This window comes from Alexandromys fortis, unplaced genomic scaffold (genome assembly GCF_014885135.2).
Source record: "Alexandromys fortis isolate MF-2015 unplaced genomic scaffold, M_Fortis_MF-2015_v1.1 scaffold_85, whole genome shotgun sequence".
Lineage (NCBI taxonomy): Eukaryota > Metazoa > Chordata > Mammalia > Rodentia > Cricetidae > Alexandromys > Alexandromys fortis.
In genome coordinates, this window is record NW_026067975.1 from 7,406,313 (window position 1) to 7,426,823 (window position 20,511).

Consider the following 20,511-nt stretch of genomic DNA (forward strand, 5'->3'; position numbering starts at 1 on the left):
ATAGATGATGGATGGATGAACAACTTTTAAGAACTGTGGGTAAAACCTTCCATGTGGTTTATGCAGCTTCTTATGGGGTATGCAAACTTTACCCGTCTGGATGTGTGTTCTCCTATCTGTGGGCTCCTGTGTTACTGTGGGCTCTGCAGGGATATGAATGGCCTCATAGATGGATAACTATATAACTCTGGAGGTAGTTGGGGGAGGGTGTAAAGCAGCAGAACTGGCCTTGTTCTTCTGTTGTGTGAGAGGAAAGTTGTTGTTCTGTGGAGGGTGGCACTGTGGGCCCTATACTCAGCCAGATGACTTGGCATTTGAAAACACTTAAGGGTTTTAGACATGGGGTGGGTATAACTTCATTGACTAGGGGTCAGAAGAGGATTTGGAGAGCAAAGACTAGGGATAGCTGTCCAGTCAGAGGGCCTGCTGCAGAGGCCTGGATAGAATGAGTTTGAGAGCTTGGTCAGGGCATCAGTCCAAGAACAGCAGACCTGGCGGCCCTGCTCTGCCTGGAAGCTGCTGCATCTTCTCTGTGTCTGTTTAAATGTGGCCTCATGACTGCTTACTGCTTCCCGTTTCTTCCAGTTTTATTTTTAAACATTTGTTTATTTTATGAGTATGAGTATTTTGCCTGCTTGTATATCTGTGTACGAACCACATACATGCCTGGTGCCCTCAGATGTCAGAAGAGGATGTTGGAGTCCCTGAAGCTGGAGTTATGAATGATTTTGTGCTGCCACGTGGGTGCTGGGAATCGAACTCATGTCTTCTATAAGAACAACGAGCACTCTTAACGACATCCCTGCTGCTTTTTATTTCTAAACACCCCTTAGAGTGGAATTGGTGTGAGCATCCAGTGACAGCGCATATGGACTGGTTGATAGTCTTGCTCTCTCAGTCTTAGAGGACCACACTGGTGCCTCAGAATTGAGGCCCTGCACACTGATGAGCGTGAGCATGCATGGCCTCTGGCGTGCCCCTGACACCAGCAACCTCTTAGGGTTTTAGATTGATCTGCAGTGTTATGTGAGGTCATCAGCCTTTCAGCATTCGGGAAAAGCCGTAGAGGAACTTCTGTTTCCTGCTGAGGTACTGAGAAAGGCGTTTGTCTTGGGCATGCTCTAGTCTTCCATCAGGGGTGGGGCATGCAGACTTGACCATGAAGCTGGCCATGAGAACTAGGTAAGCACAACGCCTTAGAAACTGAGTATAGCCCCTGTCAGCTTAGACCACCAGCCTGGAGCAGCATCCTGATGTGATGTCCATTTCCCGAAGGCGCATCCAAGGCTTGGGTAAATGAGGTGCTTGCCTCACCCGGCTATCAGGTGGAAGAGCAGAGATGTGAGCTCAGGTGCTTAGGCGCCATGTGTAGGCAGATGATTCTGTTCGAGGAGAATATTGTGAGGGTGAAATGACTGTGTGGACAGAAGTTCAGTGCCTAATAATTGTTTGACAGGGGTCACATACTAGCATGCAAATATGGCTGCCTGGAGAGCCTATACTTCATTTCAGTTTTTTAAAGAAAAATGATGATATATTTGTGGGTAGAAAAATGTTGAGAAATAAGTACATCAAGATTTTGGGAGGTATCATTTCCAGTGATGTGGTGATGTTCACTCTATTTTCTTTGTTTTCCAAATTCTTCACGGGAGTTATGTGTGTGTTGTAGTTCTAACTTGGCATTAAAGTCTAAATTTGGGTACAGAGAGATGGCTTAGTGGCTAAGAGCACTTGTGGCTTTCAGAGAACTGGGTTTGGTTCCCAGCACACACATGGCAGCTCATAACCATCTGACTCCAGTTCCAGGGGATCTGACTCCTTCTTCTGACCTCTACAGGCACCAGACACATGCAACACAAAATACATCTTAAAAAGACTAAAGTCTAAAATGTCCTTTTAGGCTAAGCACTTGGGAGGCAGAGGTAAATGGATCTCTAAGTTCGAGTCCAGGCTGGCCTATGTAGAGAGTTTTGGGATGCTAGGGCTACACAGTGAGACCCTGTCCTGGGGAGGGGGGATTAAAATGTACTTTTATAAAAATACAGAAGGACAAGGTCTTTTCTAGGTTCTGCCCTGCAGATTCCCCGCAGAACTGTGATAGCCTAGACTCCATATCTAGATCCCAGGCTCAGACATGGAAGATCTTCAGGCTTCTTCACGGTTTCTCATTGCTTTCATTTTATTTGTAGTGTTTTTAGTCACACGGACATTTTCTTTGCTTGCTCACAGTGTAGCTTTAGAAAGACTTTCTGTTCCAAGAAAACAGAAATATGAGGACATTTCTTCCATGTTGCTAGGGGGGACACTCAACCCTGTAACTGTCAGCCTGGAGCCGGCCCCCTAGAGTTGTTGCAGGGGAGAAGCAGCTGGTGGCTTGTCATTTGAAATCTGTCCTTCTAGCTGTCATTTCAGGGCTCAGTCCTAAAGGAGTGGCTTGTTTTTCTTAGGCCCTGCACCACAGTTCCCATCTGGGCAGGATCCTGCTCCAGGATCCGACCTCACTGTTTGCTGTCCAAGATTTCTGCCAAACCCTTCCCCATGAGTTTCTGCCCTGCTGCGTGGCTCTGTAAGCCCAACCATTCCTTCATGTCCTTAAAAGTGTAGTAGAAATCTTAGTATCTCTTGCCTCAAGAGGCAGAATGGGACGATCTTAGTTATGTAGACATTTTCTTGTAACAGTGGGATTTATGCCATTCATTAATTTGTCATGTTCACTATCGTTCATCTAATGACTTGTATTCAGTTTATTAAATCTTATATCAAATTTGAGATAAGTCTCCACTGTGACAGGCTTCTCATGTAGGTCATAATTCATGGTGATTTTATTTCTTTTCAGATGTTTGATTATCAGTGCCATCATTCAATAGTTAATTCTTTGTCCGATGGCTTGATTTGAAATGTTACTTAGGTACTCTTTTACATACTTAACCATGTATTTTGATTTGCTAGTAGTATATAATCTTGCTTTAATTATTATGGCTTTATAATATGCTTTACTATGGTAGGACACTTCCATCCCATTGTTTCAGACTGAACTTAAGATGAATTTTATCATCTCTTTGTCATGCTTTGAATTTGGACTAGTTTTTTGTTTTTTTGTTTTTTCCTGACCATAGAATGAAGGATGTCTCAGTTATATAGCTGGATTTTCTTTTTCTTTTAATTTTTAAAACTGCTTTATTTAGAAAGTCAACAATCTGAGAAGACAGTGAATTGACATGCAAAAAAAAAAAATCTTCTTTTGTCTTACCTCCAACCAGCTGAGCATTTTATGTTGGCTGTGATGAACATGTGCCTCGTTATTTGCTGGGTTGAAGAAAATATATGCCTTCCGAGTGACTTGGCAACAGGAATCAAGGGGTCTCCTTAAGGCCTGTGTCCCTTGCTGATTGCTAGGGTGTGGTCCTTGTCAGTCTCTACTATACATGCCATTGTCCCCTTTTCATGTTTGGCAGTACTTGGGATCAATTCCTAGGAATGGGGTCATGGGTCAGAGAAGTATTATGGTTTCTAAATGTACTGAATGAGTGTGAGTATGTGTATATGGGGGTCAGAGAAACAGACATTGGCACCACATCTTCAGGGGTGTATGTGTGTGTATTCATACAGAGGCCAATATTGGCTGTTGTTCTTGGGTACTTTCCACCTTTTCTTTTTGTATGCTTGTTTGGTTGGTTTTGTAGGGGAGTGTGTGTGTGTGTGTGTGTGTGTGTGTGTGTGTGTGTGTGTGTGTGTGTTGGTTGGTTTTTGAGACCAGGTTTCTCCTTGGCCTGAAGTAGGGTAGACTGGCAAGCCTCAGGGATCTCTTTGCTCTGCTTCCCCAGCACTGGGATTACAAACATGCTGCCCTGTTGCTGCTGCTGCTGCTTCCCCCTTTTTCTTTTCCTTCCTCTCTTTTGTAATGTGGATTCTGGGGATCAAACGCAGGCCGTCATACTTAAAAAGCAAGTACTTTCCCAAAGAGCCATCTCCCCAGCCCCTGTACTGAGTTTTGATAGATGAATATTCTGGACTGGAGGGCTGGAGTCCCAGGGAGTGAACAACTGAGGCGAGGCAGTCATAATGGAATGGAGTCTGTGCTAGTTGGTGAAGCCCAGCTCTCTGGCTTTGCTGCTAAGTCTCCACCAAGCTCCCCAGTAATGTTTCCTGCTGTGGCAGGCCCTTAAAAGGTCTGCCTAATAGGTTTGCAGTTACAGATATAAAAGTCTAAGACAGGCAAAAGGACCAGTAAGTTTCTGTTTCATACAACATACATTATATCTAGACTGCCAACATGTAAAATGGCCAGTAAATTCTTTTGAAACTTCCCTTTTTGTTTTTAATTAAAAAAGCAAATTTCTGATGAAACCAACAACCTTTGGGTTAAATGACTTGGTGTACTATTATTTTGAGCACTGCATTGGAAGCCGGCTAGGTTGGAGAGAGAGCAGCCCTTGGGATCCAAGAGAAGAAAGGGCCAGGGCCTGACTCATCCATGCGTGAGTGGGCTCCGGGATTCGATGCTGTCATTGCCTAGGCACAGCTGGAGCATCACATGGCACTTGGTAGGCAGCTGTCAGGAGCAGTTCCTCCTCTACTAAATGCCAGGCTCTGTCCTCAGAACGGGAATTTTCTATCACAGCTCTTAGAGGCATTAGTTGGCTCCCATGTGACAATTGCGCCTACACAGTCCTCGTCTGCCTTGTCTCCCACATCACATCCACTCTGGTTGTCTTCCTTGATCACTCTGTTTTGTTTATTGAGGCAGGATGTCTCACGGAGCCCTGAACTCACAGATTCCAGCTAGTCTGGCGAGCCAGCCTTCTCTGGCAAAGGATTCTGTCTCTCTGCCTCCTGAGTACTGGGATTACAGCAACGCCACGCTCTTTACATGGAGACCCAAACCCTGCTCCTCTTGCTTAGCCAGCAGGCCCTTTACCCTTGAACCATCTCCCTGGCCCTGATTTCTACATTTCTTTTAGAAGTCAGGAAACCCTTGATAATCACTGCCTCAAGGTAGTTTTGATGCCTAATTGGCCAGATTTCTGCAACCTGATAATAAGCCAAGCACAAAGGAATGTAAAGGTCTTTTGCCCTGGGACTTCAGTGAGAGATGACTGGTGTGTTTCTAATTGTTCCTAGTTAGATTTACTTTTCAGAGACTGAAGAAAAGGTTTTCTTGAGGTACTTCCCTGTCCTGGGTCTCTCCAGAGCCAGGGTAGTCATAGAGGGGTGGACAGTCAGGGAGCAGTAGGAGGGCCGGGTCACTTTCCATATATCCTGTCTTAGTTAGGGTTTCTGTTGCTGTGAAGAGACTCCATGACCATGGCAACTCTTTAAAAGGAAAGCATTTAATGGATGGCTTACAGTTCAGCGGTTTAGTCCTTTAACATGATAGCAGGAAGCAAGGCAGCTTGCAGGCAGACATGGTGCTGTAGAAGGAGTGAAGGGTTCTTACTTCTTGACAAGCAGTCAACAGGAAGTGGTCTCAGACTCTGAGCATGGCGTAAGCATATCTGAGACCTCAAAGCCCACTTCTGTAGGGATATACTACGTCCAACAAAGCCATACCTCCTAATAGTTCCATTCCCTTATAGAAGCCAATTGTGTTCAAACTACCGCAACCCCTAAGTCATGCCTATCAGTTGGAGTGACATGGGGTCTTAGAGCTGACACTGTGCTTGCCTCACTGTGTGACCTAGGCAAGTCTCATCCCTTCTAGATCCTGAGGGGAAAGGACTAGGGGGCTTTAGGCTCTGACTCTGGCCACAGTTCAGTCTCATAGTAGCTGACTTGCTCTGTGGCTCCTTTCTGTCTCCCATAAAGATGCTTGTGTTTTCTTGGTTTTGTCCCATGGTCAGGCCCAGCCCTCACCATCCAGCCTGCAACCAGCTTGCCACTCAGACCCTAGGCTCTGCCTCAACTGGTGTCAGCTCTGGTCTGACGAGTTGATTTCCTTCTCCTCCCCAAGATTATTCTCTAGCACACACACACCCATTTTCACCAGCAATGTGTTGACTAATGTTGCCATTGCTTCTGCTAAGTTCCATGTTCCATCTCTCTAGGAAGTATTGGTGAATGTTTCTTTCCTACTAGCCACCACCAAGTAACCCCACTGAGGCACAATATTACTTATAAATGTTCAGCCAATAGCTCAGGCTTATTACTAACTAACTCTTACAACTTAAATTAACCTGTTTCTATTTAACTATGTCCTGCCCCAAGGCTCATGTCTTTTTTTTCTCCAGCATGTCTTGCTTACTCTTTATCTGTCTGACGACTCATTCTCTGACGCCACCCTTCTTCATCCCAGCATCCTTAGTTTGGTTGTCCCATCTGTACTTCCTGCCTGGCTGCTGGCCAGACAGTTCTTTATTAACCAGTGAGAGTAATATATAGTCACAGTGTACAGAAGGATTATTCCACAGCAAAGAACTCTGTGAATGAATGAGTGAGAAGTGAACGAGTGAGGGATGAGTGAGTGAGCGAGTTGTTGGCCTGGCCTGGCCCATACCGAGCTGCCTCTCCTGTCTGCTACCTCTGTTGCCCTGCCTGTAGGCTTTTGCAGATGCCCCTCCACCTGGTGTCCCTTCTTCTCCCTTGTCCTTCAGGATGATGTAAGTATTCCCTTTGAGACTAAGTTTCTAGGGCACCTCTGGCTTTGTTGTTCATTTGTTCCGTCACCTAGTACGTCTCCTGCTCTCTGACACTGCAGTAAATGCTGCAGAAATTGACATCTTAGAGTTTGGGTGAACTGGAGAAGAGAGGCAGTAGGCTGCTGCTGGGCTAGCTAGTAGTCTGTGTGCATCAATCTGATAAAACTAGAGAGACAATTTCCCTGCTAGACTGACCAGTGGGAAAGCTTGTGGTGCATTTTATTGGTTGACAATTAATGTGAGAGGCTCCAGCCCTCTGTGGACAGTCCCACCCCTGCGGTGGCGGTCCCAAGTTCTTTAAGAAAGCTGGCTGAGCAAGCCAGTAAGCAGTACCCCTCCATGGCCTCTGCTTCATCCCTGCCTCTAGGTTCCTGCCCTGTCTTTCTTCAGTGATGGGCTGTGATCAGAAAATGTAAGCTGAAAGTTCTTTCCTCCCATGTTGCCTTTGGTCCTGGTATTTTATCACAATAGTCAGGACTCTTTAAGGCAATGTATTTCGAAACTCTCAAGCCCTCAGGTGATCTGTCCTAATCTTTGACTTTCTTTCCCCTCACTTTACATTGCTTCTTGCCTAGGAGTCCTTCTGCAGAGCTGTTGCCTGGGCCCTTTTTCATAGCTTTCAACCTCTGGTGAAAACAATGATTTGTTTTCTTCCTAATGGGCCAGGTCCCAGTAGCTAACAGGTACTCAGTAAAAGCTGTTGAATGAGTGGATGAATTGAGTGATTGGCTGATAGTTGAAAGCATTTTCCATAAATCTCAGAGATCTGTATACACAATTTTCTTTACCTTGGGCCAGGTGTGCAGATGTTAGCATGGAAGAGCCCAGACCAGAGTCTTAGTGCCACAGATTGGTCTGGATAGCAGCAGTTTGGCATCTAGACCTGTTAGGTGCTGTCAGGCATGCATTCCCTGTGTCCGAAGTTTGCACACCATGTTGCATGCCAGCAAAGTTCCCACCGTGGTGGCATAGCATTTTTATTCTTGCAGCGGGTCAGCCTGGAGCTTTGTGATCAACATTGTCTATTTGCAGTGGCTCATAGTTTGGGTCCCTTGTACCTTGGTTCATTGTATGTGCACATATATATGTGTAATGTGTAGTATATTCACATCTGTGGTGTATTAGGTCACATGCTTGTACATGTACCAGAGGAAGACATTGAATGTCCTTCTGTTGTTGGAGCTGCGGGCCTGCTTTTCGTCCCGCCTGGCTCCTGCACGGCTAGCTTTACACCAGAAATAACAACACACAAACTATATTCTTTTAATCACTGCTTGGCCCATTAACTCTAGCCCTTACAGGCTAATTCTCATATCCCGATCAATCCATCTCTAATAATCTGTGTAGCATCAGTCTTACCGGGAAAGATTTAGCATGTCTGACCTGGCGGCTTGCTTCATTGCGTCTGCCCGGGAGAGGGGAGCATGGCCTTTGTCTGAGGCCTCTACCCCAGAGAGGAGAGTCTGAGCTCACTTCCTCTTCCTCCTAGCATTCTGATCTGTTTACTCCACCCACCTATGTTCTAACCAATAAAATGGGCCAAGGCAGCTTCTTTATTAGCCAATGACCTTCCTCCATCATCCTTCTCTATCACATTCCAACCGATTCACTTGAGAAGACAGGTCTCTTTATGAACTAGACTAGTCGCCAGCAAGCCCTCCTGGTTTCCTGTCCCTGCTGTCATGCCACTAGGGTTACAGGCAGTTAATAAATAATGAATGACTATTCCTGGCTTTTTACATGGGTTCTAGAGTTTTGAACTCAGGTCCTCATATTAATGAAGTAAGAACTTTGACCCACTGATCCATCCCCTCAGCTCTTGGTTGATCTTTTTCTTTTTCTTTTTTTAAGGTACTTATGTTACAGAATGAAATCCATTCTTTGGGTATAGTGTTCTATGGGTTTAGATCAGTGCATAGAATCATGACTACCATAATGGTTATAATAGGGATAATTCCATCATCCTTGTTTCTCTGGTTTTGCCTCTTTTTGTCAATTCCCGTTTCACCCTCCTCAAGCCTAGAAACCCCACATTTGGGGTTTGCTTATGTCCTTGTAAGTTTGCCCTTTTTGATTTTTTGGAGACATATAATATGCTACCTTTGTGATGTGGCTTCTTTCAGTTAGCAGCATGCTTATGATAGTCATCTGTTTTCTGAGTTCATAGTTTGTTCCTTTTGTTGTGTGGATATGCCACAATCTGTTTGTCCATCCACCAGATGGTGTATATTTTGGCTTACTGACAGTTTTTAGCAGCTGTGAATAAAGCTCTATGAATATTCACGTACAAGCTTTTGTGTGACCGTAGTTCTTACTCTTCCTGGGCATGTATGAGAAATGAGGCGGTAGTGTCACCCGATGACTGTATGTGTGACTTCATAAGGAACTGTGTGTGTCCACCACCGTTTGTGAAAGTTTTAGTTGCATTATACCTTTGTCAATACACCATACTACAAGATAAAACATTACTTTCTAAACTGAGTACAGTGGGCATACCTGTAATTTCAGAATCTAGGAGACCGAGGCACTGTGGTCATAGTAAACTCAACACCAACCTGGGCTACATAGAGAGCCCTGTTTCAAAAACTGAGTAAGTGACTAACACCCATCTTAATGGATGTAACATCTGGTTTACAGTGTACAGTTGCTTCCCGGATGGTGGCAGAGTTAATGTGACTAGTTGTTTGGCAAACACACCATCTGTAAGTATACCGTCCATAGTTATACTTAAATTGGGTTTCTTGAGGTGAATTTTTAGCAAATAGGTTTAGAGTAAAAGAGCAGGGGCTTGCCCATCCTTCCCAAAAATGTTGGAGAAAAGTGTTATATCTCATCATTCTCTAATCTTAGACTTAAAAACAATTTCTTATCCATTAGGCTAAAATCTTTTATTAGAATTGCTGTTTGCTCAGATCAGTCATGAAGCAAGAGCTGCTCGTCTGTGACTGAAGTCTTCCTCTGTCTGTCTGTTTGTCTGTATCTGTATCTAAAGTGCTGTTGTGCATCTGTGAATTCTTGGTGCATGTGAACGCGCACTGTGCAGTGGTGCAATGTGGAAGTCAGAGAACAAATTATGGGAATTGCTTCTCTCTTTCCACTTTGTGTGGGTTCAAACTTAGGGCTTCAGGCAAAACAATAGTAGAAGGTTCCTTTCTAGAGCCTGTGCCTGCCTCTGCCAGAGGCTCTTGACTAGGCTTATAGTACTAGGCATGGCTTCCCTGTTAGGAAGCAGGTCTCAAATCCTAACAAAAAGTGTTTGGTTACTGTCTTAGTTAGGGTTTCTCTTGCAGTGAAGAGACACCATGACAGCTCTTATAAAGGAAAGCATTTAATTGAGGTAGTGGCTTATAATTTCAGAGGTTTAGTCCATTATCATCATGGTGCAGCATGGTGGCTAGGAGTATGGTGGCATGCAGGCAGACATGGTGCTGGAGAATTCTACATCTTGCAGGCAACAGGAAGTGGTCTGAGACACTGAGTGTTGCTTGAGCATATATGAGACCCCAAAGCTTGCCTCCACCGTGACTTATCCTTTGGGGGCCATTTTCTTTCAAACCTCTACAATTCCTCCCGTCATAACCTTGCCAACCTTGCAGCAGTTCACATATTGTGGTTGGTGTTGTACCTCTCGGGGTTCACATCTGTAATACTGCAGTTGGCTTTTCTCCCCTAGCAGCCTAGCCTAGCAATCTGAAAGCTAATTAGCAGGAAGAATGCTTGCGCTCAGTTCAGCTTTGTTTCTCTGTGTTCTGTATCTGAAGTGTGCGGTTAGTTTTCCAGCAGTAAGGCTTTACCATCGTGTTCTCCTGGACAACCAAGTTGCTCTCTTCTTAATGCTGTTCTCTTCCATGTGTGCAGTTAGTACACAGATGCTTTTTAGGTCTTTATGTTACTCGTGGCTATAACAAGGTTCCCCTTCCCTCATTCTAGGCTCCTAATCGCGAGCTCATGACTTACTGGCTACAGGAGCTTCAACAGAAAAGATGGGAATATTGCAACAGCCTCGACATGGTGAAATGGGACAGCAGGACTTCCCCAACTCCTGGAGATTTTCCTAAGGGCCTGGTAGCCAGAGATAACACAGGTAAGACACAGGGGAAGGGGGGAGCTCCATGTGTTCTTTCGGGGTAGCCATTTGACACAGCATTTCAAATTAGCAGAGAGTGGAAGTGAATTCAGAATGAAAATAATGATAGTCCCTTATGAATGGACTGCAGTCTACCATGCCAGGTGAGAGAGCCATTTTCAAGCTAGTGCTGGCCTGGGTGTCAGACAGGGCTAATACCAAGCATATTGTAGAGATGGTGGAGGGCAACACCTGTGTATAACTGAAATCATGACCCACAGCATATACCTTCTGATCTGGCTCCAAGGCTAGCCTAACGTCTACCATAACTAAAAACGGAAGTCTACTCACCTAAATATTCATGCTTGGGCCAACTTCCTGACACATTGTATTTCGAATGTGCCAAGAAAGTAACCGCATTCCACTGGTTGTTTTCTAGTATTTCTTAGGAAGGCCTTAAAAGCCAAGCACTGATTTGATTTTTTTTCCAGATTCATGGCATTTTCATAGGTCCTAGTTTGTCCTGGTCATTTGCACCCTAGAGAGGGTGTAATTTTGTACTTGAAAAGCAAAACTTAAGCCCCATGATCTTCTCGTGATTGTTGATTGTATTGAGTCCTCTATAAAGAATGGGACAGTTATTTGTAGGTCATCTTACAAACCTGCCTCTCCCCCTCTGAAGGCTATAATGTGAGACCGTTTCTTGTGGCTCCCTTTGTTAGCTTGTTAGAACAAGCCTGGAGCTCTAAAGTGAACTCTAAAATGGCCAGGGGCATTGTACTAACAATTTAAAAATTATATTTACATGTGTGTGTATGTGTGTATACGTGTGTGCATGCACCTGTATGTACTACAGTGAGCATGTGGAGGTCAGAGGACAATTTTCAGGTGTTACTTCTCTCTTTCTACCATGTGGTTCTTGGAGATGGATCCAAATCAGGTCATGAACCTCAGCAACAAGCATGTTGACCCACTGAGCTATCTTGCCAGCACTGCAGTAGCATTCTTAGTTAGGCTTTCTTACTGAGATAAGGTCTCACTGTGTAACCTTGGTTAGCCTGGAACTCACTATTTAGATCAAGAGATCACCTACGTCTGCCTCTGGTTCTGGAGTTAAAGGTGTATGACACCATGCCTGGCCTGTACTAACACTACAAAGGAATGCACGTAACAGTTAAAACCAGTACAGGGTTTGTTCTAGCATTTCTGCGAAGAGCTGTGCTCTGCACTCTGGAAAGTAAGTGGGGCCCTCTGCTCGGCAGAGCAAGGGCAGTGGCATCTGAGTTCTGGGCACTTGGCAGCTGTTAAACTAGGATTTTCCTGCCGTGCTTTTCCTGGCTGGGCATTTTTCAACAACTGTCCATACGAATCAGTCAGAGGATCCTACCTGATACTGCCTGTGTTTGTATCTGTGGATGATTTCCTGGGAGTCTTTGTCTGGTTCTCCTGGGAGCAGAAGGGAATCCTTTATGTTCAAGTGCATGCCCCTCTCTAGAAAGAACTTCCTGTTAATAAGTTAATTTTTATTTTCATTGTTTTGAGGCAGGCTCTGTAATCTAGGCTAGCCTTGAACTCCTGTCCTCCTGCCTCGTCTATGTGCTTGTACCACTGTGTTGGTTTATGGGGACCTCGGGTGTGGTGGGCAAGCATTCTCCCAACTGAGCTTGCATCTTTATCTTTTTGTTTTGTTTCCTTGTTTTTCTGAAACAGGGTCTCATGTAGCCCAAGCTGGCTTCACGCTCACTCTGTAGCTGAGAATGACTTTAAACTCCTAATCCTCCTGCCTCTGCTCTCAACCTCTAGACAGGTATTTGGAAGTCACTGTTAATGTCTTTTCCAAGACAGAAGCTCTGTATCATATTCAAGGTCTCTCGGGACACTGGGAAGAAACTGCAGCGGCATGGGCAGCTAGTGTCTTATGCCTTTGGCACTGAACAGACTCCCTTGCCTCCACTCTGGGGACACAAATCACTCCTCTCCAGCAAGGACCTAGATGTGTAGCTGAAAGGAGGGCAAAGAGGTCGTACCTAGTCTTGAGTCCCCTGTCATGACTGTCCTGCTCCTTGCAAACCCGAGTGGTGAGGTTGGAGGGCCAGAGTGGCCGTCTCCAGGTCTCATTTGGTTCCCCCTCTGATTTGTGTACTCTAGCTATGGGAATTAGAGTTTGTGCTGTGCTGTTTGCTCATCCAGCAAGTGCCTGAGGTGGGCCCCAGTCTCGTCCTCAAGTGTTCCTATGAGCTAGAGTGTTTGTGCAGAGAAAAGCAAGAAGTGCAAATGGGGGAAGTACAGGGCAGCCTGGGCCCTTGCTGGGCTGAGCTCAGCATTGGGCTTATTGGGGCCTCTCTAAGGACAGATGGCCAGGGACTCCGTCGGTAAAGAGACAGAAAGGGAGAGGAAAGAGCCAGAGAAGGGTCCTTCCGCATTGTCACAGGTCAGTGGGCTGCAGACCTGGAACAGACTGGGAGAGCTTGATGGTTGGCCTTAAAAATTGAGTTGTTTTTTTTTTTTTTAATCTAAAGCACAGTGGAGTTTTGAAAATTATCTGTATAGAAATAACCTTAAATGTCTTCTAAATTCTAGATAGGAAATATAAGGAAGAACAGATATTGAAACCTTGAACCACTGAGCCATTTTCAAAATCGTAGCTATCCAGAAAGTGAAACATTCTCGAGTAGAAAGCCAAGAAGACCAGGGACTGGAGGGATGGCTTGGTGGTGAGAATGCTTGTTGCTCTTTCAGATGACTTCAGTTTGGTTCACAACAGCACCCATGTTGGTCGGCTCACAACTGCTTGTAACCACAGTTCCAGAGGGTCCAGTGCCCATTTCTGGTCCCTGTGAGCACCTGTACATATAGGGCATATACGCACATGGACATATACACATAAATTTTAAAGAGAACTGCATTCCAGGCCCTTTAGTTTCATCATCAGAAGGAAAAACTGGTTAAAAGATACATTTTGTGGTTATATGACAATGTCCTTTAATTTTCTGTCATCAGCTGTGGCTAACTGTGCTAACTCTAGCTTGACTAGATGACTTTTTCATAGCACTGGTTTCCAGGAAACATAAAACTTGTCCTATTGCTGTCTAGTCACCTCCCCCAGCTGAACACTTTGTGGTCTTGAGTGTCCATCCATCATGATTCTCCAGGCACCTAAAGCCACTGTGGGGAAACATAGACGGAATTGACACTTTGCACGCAGAGCTAAGTATTTATCTTGGAAGGCGGTCCTGTCTGGAAGCTTTTTACTGGTCATCAGGCTCTGAACAGGTCACTTACCTATGACTGCAAGAGTATACACTGTGCCATGGAAATGAAATTTGTCCACTCTCCACATCACAGGGATTGGAAGGGAAAACACATGGCTGAGGGTAGAGATATTCTGTACCTGCTCACACAGGCATGCTCACACACGTACCCCTGGTAACGTGACTTCAAATGGGTGAGGATTGTGTTTCACTGCATTTAATAGGAAACTGGATTAACAAGAACGTTATTTCTTTTTCCCACTTATTGGCAGTTCGGTGCTGGAGCTGACTCCCCGGCCATGTCTAACTGTCCCATGCATAGGACTGAGTTCCTGACTCATGCGCACTGTCTCTGGGGCGGCACTCATATCACGGGAGGACCTTTCACAGAGACCTTCCTCTTCTCTCTAGCAGTGACTCTCACATGCTCATTCCTCATGGCTACATCAGATGGTTAGAAGGAAATAAGGAGAGCCAAGTAGTTCAGCTGAGTGTATCCTAAGAAGCACAGACTCTCGGGAAGCAGGGTGGACAGTTGGTCGGGAACTGGCTCTGTCCCATAATTGCCTCTGTTTCTGTGTTTCTTGTCTTTGGAGAAAGACACTTTTGTTTCTTGTGTGGTTGTTCAGTTTTTCAGTCAGGTGTTAGAAAGGGGGATGATCTTCTTCCTCTATGTGTTCTCTGTCATCTCTTCACAGCCTGGCTTCTGAGGTGGGCCTTAGACACCACCCCCACCCATTGTCTGCCAGAGTCAGTTGGACAAGGACCTAGCTTCGAATTATTGCTTTGGAAAGATAAAATCAACTGTCTACATGTAGAGATCTTCATAGCCGTTAGGAACCAGGAGTCTGCCTGCAGGTTTCCATAGTGCTTGAGAATTCACAACACTGCATCCAGATTTAAGGAGATGTCCAGTCCACTCGTTCACTGCATTCTCCACAGACCTTAAGAGAAAGAGCAGAGGCATCAGGACCCTGCTCTTGGTGAGACTTCTGAGCGTCAGGCAATGGAGGTATTCCTCACCCTACCCTGCCCTCTCTCCTTCCCAGCCCCATGTCTTACTTCAGGGCCAGGTGACTCTTATCTCTGACTCGCGGTTTCAGTGTGCTGAGTGCCTCTACTTGGTTGGTATTTCTTAAGAAAATTGTGTTGTGAAAACAGCTTGAGGCGACCACATTTCCTCCTCTGCAGAAGACATCACCTCCTGTAACTGTCACACCTTCTGCAGGTCTGTGTGGGCAGGGGTTCCTCTAGACCAGTGGTTCTCAACCTTCCTAATGCTGCGTGTTGTGGCGACCCCCCTAAAGTCATGTTCATTGGTACTTCATAACTAGTTTCCTTCTATTATGATCTGTAATGTAAATATCTGAATGCAGGATCGTGACTCACAGGTTGGGAACCACTGCATTAGGCCTTTAGGCTGCAAGGAGGCCTGTGGGTGGAGCACACAATAGTCACATGTTGTCTTCTAATGCCACGGCCCTATGCAGTGATCACAGTTGTGTGTCTGTATTACCCTGTTTGTGAAATGCTACAAAATACCCTGCAGTTTCCCTGTATGAGCCATGGTCATAGCAGCGCTGTTTCTGAGAGGCGTGCATCACTGTGATTCAGCACATCTCAGCAACCCCTTCTGGGAAATGAGACGTTCTCAGAGCCAGATTCTTTGGAAGTCAGGCTGTGGGGGAGATGTGGAGTGAAAATTCAGCTCTGTGTGGAGGAGCCTCTGGAAACCCAGGAGAGGGGTCTGAAAGGAGGCTGTGCACAGCTGGCCAGGGTCTGGGCCCATGGAGGCGTCCTGAACCAGGCTCTGGGTTTGAGTCTGTACAAGTGAAGACAAGCTGGGCCTGAGACTGCTGAAGATCAGGGATGGATGGGGAGGAGAGAGGAAAGCTGAGTCTGGGGCCCCTACTAATTCAGGGAACTGTAGCACAATTAATAAAAACCCAGAGCAGATATTGGGGTTCAAGCTGAAGACCAGAAAAGCAAAACAGCCAAGCCACTAGTGAAGTCTTACCTCTACCAAGGCTGGGCGACTGCAGACTGAGCCCTGAGCCTTTGTCTCCTCCCATCATATATTCCCCTCTAGTGCTGGGATTAAAGGTGTGTGACTTCCTAGTACTGGAATTAAATGTGTGAGCCACCATCACCTGGATCTGTTTCTGCATTGTTCTTAAGTATTAAGTAACTCAGGGTGGCCTTGAACTGCCTCTGTCTCCCAAATCCTGGGATTAAAGGTGTGTGGCACATTGCCTAACCTCTTGTGACTTAGCTTTGCCCTTCTGATATTCAGGCAAGCTTTTATTTATTAAAACACAAATATCACTATAGGGAACTTACCAGGAAATGGAAGGAAGAGGAAAGTCAGGAGAAAGCTTGAGTGTCAGTCCATTGAGAACTGTGGAAACCTCTGTCACCTCTTGCGTCATTTCCTCAGCCCACAGGAAGCCATTCTCGCCTCACAGCAACTTACTGTCATTAGCCATTCAGCCGGTCATGTTACCCATTTCACCTGCACCCCTCTGCTGCTCAGTGTTGCTTTTAGTGAATCAGACAGAGCCCCAGGCTTCAGGCTGTGTTCTTGGTGGGAATTAAGAGCAGATGGACCAGCTTTAACTTAGGCAGAGGCTGGTCCTCCCCAGGGGCTCTCAGAACCCTGACTTTTTGTGTCTCTATGGGAACTACAGCTTCATGAAGGTGTCCCTGCTCCTGACCGCTTACTCCTCCCCAATCTGGACTGGGATGGTAGCTCCGTGGTGGAGTGCTGGCCTCACAAGCCCATAGTTCTCATTCAGTACATCCTGTCCTCCCCCACCTACTGTGGAGTTGCCAGTTCCTGTCCCCACCCCCACACTGGTGTGGGGAAAATGGCCATCTTCTCCGTGGGGATTCCCTGGGACATGCATGCACTTTGCTGTCTGCAGAGGTGAGAGCAGGAAGGGAGGGAGCAGACTCCCAGGCTGGTCAGGTGAGCGTCAGCACTTTTGCAGAGGGCTGTGGCAGGAAACTGGGACATTGCAGGGAATGTCTAGGGGTTGCCATAGAATAGGGCCCTAGGAAGGGTACTGTAGTCCAGGTCTCCAAGGGTCATCACGAAATGCCTAAAAAGAATGAAAGACACCCTCCAGGCAGACTTTCTCTTCCCACTGCAGTTGCCAGACAAAGAACAGGCGCCATGCTCCGAGCAGCCCCCAGCGCCCTGTTTCTCCCTAGGCTCCCTGTATACTAATGTTAGGGCATGTCCCCTGCTCTCCTTCTAGAGGCTTCCTGAATGCAGCTGTCAGGGCACATACTGAAGAGAATCCAGCAGCTATACTTTGGGTGAAGTGTTTTTAAAAACCAAACCAAACAAAAAACAGGCAAAAGTAAATTGAAGCTGCAGTCGCTGTAAAAATATACTCAGGACTGGAGAGGTGGCTCAACAGTTAAGATCACTTGCTGAGTTCTTTTCTCAACACCCACATGGCAGTCCACAACCATTCATAACTCCAGTTCCAAGGGTTCTGGCACCCTTTCCTGACCTCCATGGGTATCAGGCCTGTACATGGTAAACATATATATGTAGGCAAAGTGCTCAAACACATAAAATTTAATAATCAAATAAATAAATAAGCAAGCATACCCAGCCAGGAAGCCGCTTCTTTTTCAGACAGTGATGACTTTTAAATATCATTTCTACACAAGACCCCACTAGAAATCATTTCTGCAGCATGGTCTCCCATGGTCTCCATGTAGAGACCTTTTCTACCCCTGCACCCTCCAGCTCCTCTAAAGTCCTTGAGTAGGCAGGGGTTTGTCACAAGCCCTGGGTTTTCATGGTAATAGGTACCTTGCCACATCCGAGAGTGTGATAGCGGTTGCTCCTGCGGGGCCTCACGACCTCACTGCCAGCCCACACAGGAAAAAGACCTGCACCTGCTGAGCATAGCTGTGGATACAGCTGGTTGCTTGTTTCCTGGTTAAGCTTAGAACGACCATGCCCTTACTCAAGTTGGGTCTGTGAGAGGCCTGCCTTCAGGAAGTCTATAGAACAGCTGACTTTTCTGAAGTAAAGAGTAGACCTTCCATCCCTGTGTGCCCATGGACTAACGTGAGTACTAACAGGTGGTAAGTGCCTGCTATATTTTGACTGTCAGGTGCTGACCAATGTCTTCTTTGCTTTTTAGCCATATGTGTTACTACTGCCAAAACAGGTGACTCTTTTATCCCTGGCTCGGGCATTTAGTGTCGTGACACAGTAGCTAGAGAGTGGCCTGAATTCGTGGTGCCTGAACTTTTTTCTTTTGCTTATTAGATCCCCTTTCCAAATGAAATCTTAAGGAGAACCCCAACATCTAAGTGAAGAGAGCAGCCACTGTGCTTTTCCTCCTCCCCCGCCAGCAGTCCCCAGGCATCTCCTGGAACCCTAAGACCCAGAGCAAGGGTCTGGCCACCAGAACTCCATGTATCCTCTAGTGACTGGGAGCTGGCCATGCTGACCTTCCTTAAAGAGTTTTCCTTTAGAGTAACAGCTCTGTGTCATGGGTGCTATTCCCTCAGCACTTGGTGCTTAAGACATAAGCTGTGTGTTGTTCTCCCGACAGCAGCCCCTGTTCCTGTCACCCTCGAGGCTCTTTTACAGAGCATTCTGGAGCCTTTCCCACTGACACTGACAGCAGTCAAGTCAGTGAGCTGCCTACAAAGTGAGAGCCTCTGAGAAGACATTCCCAACCAGGACATCCGTCTCCAGGGGCAGTCGCTGCCCAGGATTCTTGGGCCCTGTTGTCTTGGCCAGCTTTTTGTGGAGACCAGTCCTAAGCAGTCCTGGACAGTGCTGGTTCTATTAGAAACTAATTTTCTTCTTGGCCGTCAGTAGTTATCAGTTCTAGTCAACCTGTGTTTTCATAGTGATATAGTGAACACTGTTAAAAAGACATGTAAACCGAATTGGTTATAATGAAATAGCATGAAGTTCTGTTCCCAAACGTTCGTTATTCTCAGATGTTGCCACTGGGAAGAATACAAGATGTTTGGCTTGTTAGGATTATTTCTTTAATCAGGGTGTAAAACAAGTGTTACCTTCCTGTTTATTAGATGACTTGAGTTACTATTTTTATTACTTTATGACATTTTTATTTCCTACCCTTACCTGTTTTTCTAATTTTGAAACAATTAACATGTTGCTTGAAGCAGATACTATTTAAGCTATAAATATTGTTATTTCCAAATAAATCTTGAGCATCATATTATTTCAAGCTGCAACATCTCCAGAAGTTACATTTTTTAAATTATGTTATTTGTATGTATGAGTGTTTGGCTCTGTGTGTGTGTAGTGTGTGTGTGGCATGTTTGTAAGTATTCCACATGACCACAGTACCTGTAGAGGCCAGAAGAGGGCATCACATCTCCTGAAACTGGAATTACAGACTAGTGAGCTGCCACGTAGGTGCAAGGAAACTGAACTGAGATCCCCTCTATAGGAGCAGTCAGTGTTCTTTATCCCTGAGCCAGCTCTCCGATTCTCAAAGCTTACATTTTAAAGAAAAGTTTTGAACTTGAACCATGTTTGGGTGTCGTTGCTTTTGCCTTGTGAGTTTGCTGAGATCCTGTTCTGTGATAAAACTTACTTTTTCACTGTCACAGTTTGCAGTTTGGAAAACATGTTCATATCAGTAGTTTCTCCGTTTCCCTAGAGGAAACAGAGTAAATAGAGTGTACAAAGCTGATCCTTGCTTTCCTATTTTCAAATAGCAGTTTAATCCTGGAAACTGTTCCTTATCAATACAGGTGAGTGGATCCTGTCACGTCGTTACTGATGTATAGACTAGAGGGGTATTGTGCCTTTTCTCTCCCCCTGAACCAACGGTTAATTTTGGTAGCCTTGAAACACATCACCACCTTACTGTGAGAAGCATGGCTCTACTTTAGAAGACAGCACACGAGCACAAAAGCCACCCACACCATGATTTTATATAGCATGCATCAAAATGTGCTGTTAACATATGGCTGGTAGTCTTATGTAGTGTGGCAAATCAGTGTTCTATGTGGGATGACAGGTTTCCTGGGAAAGTTTGGGGTAACTGACAATTGTTTACCTTTCTTTCAGATATAATTTCCCAGCACCCAAATCCTTCTGCGGAAAAAGCCAGAACTGTGCTCGCGGTGGAAGCTGCCCCTGGAGAGCTGGTGGGAGACCGAGCTGCTCGCCAGCCAGCCCCAGGGCTTCCGAATTCCATTAACTTTTACTCTCTGAAGCAGTGGGGTAATGAGCTCAAGTGAGTCTTTGGGAAGTAGCATATGCTATTGAAGATGGGTTTCCTTTGATAATGAGTTATAATGTGGGTTATATGTTTATATGTGACATCATAAAGCCACTTTACATGTATGAAGGGTCTTTGTGCTTTGCAGCACTTTCACACATAGGTCATTTTCTTAAACAGTATGCCTGCTGTGTTTCTGTTCTTTTTTTTTTTTTTGGTTTTTCGAGACAGGGTTTCTCTGTGGCTTTGGAGCCTGTCCTGAAACTAGCTCTGTAGACCAGGCTGGTCTCGAACTCACAGAGATCCGCCTGCCTGTGCCT

General features: G+C 45.6%; 1 protein-coding gene across 2 annotated transcripts in view; it reads left to right on the forward strand.

The window, feature by feature from the left end:
• Window positions 1-20,511, forward strand: part of Tbc1d2b (TBC1 domain family member 2B) — a 71,998-nt gene that overhangs the window by 13,887 nt on the left and 37,600 nt on the right. For both annotated transcript variants that reach the window (XM_050157281.1, XM_050157280.1), the window contains exons 2-3: window positions 10,566-10,719; window positions 20,038-20,206. In XM_050157281.1, coding sequence (XP_050013238.1) covers window positions 10,566-10,719; window positions 20,038-20,206 — 323 coding nt within the window. The remainder of the gene's footprint in view (window positions 1-10,565; window positions 10,720-20,037; window positions 20,207-20,511) is intronic.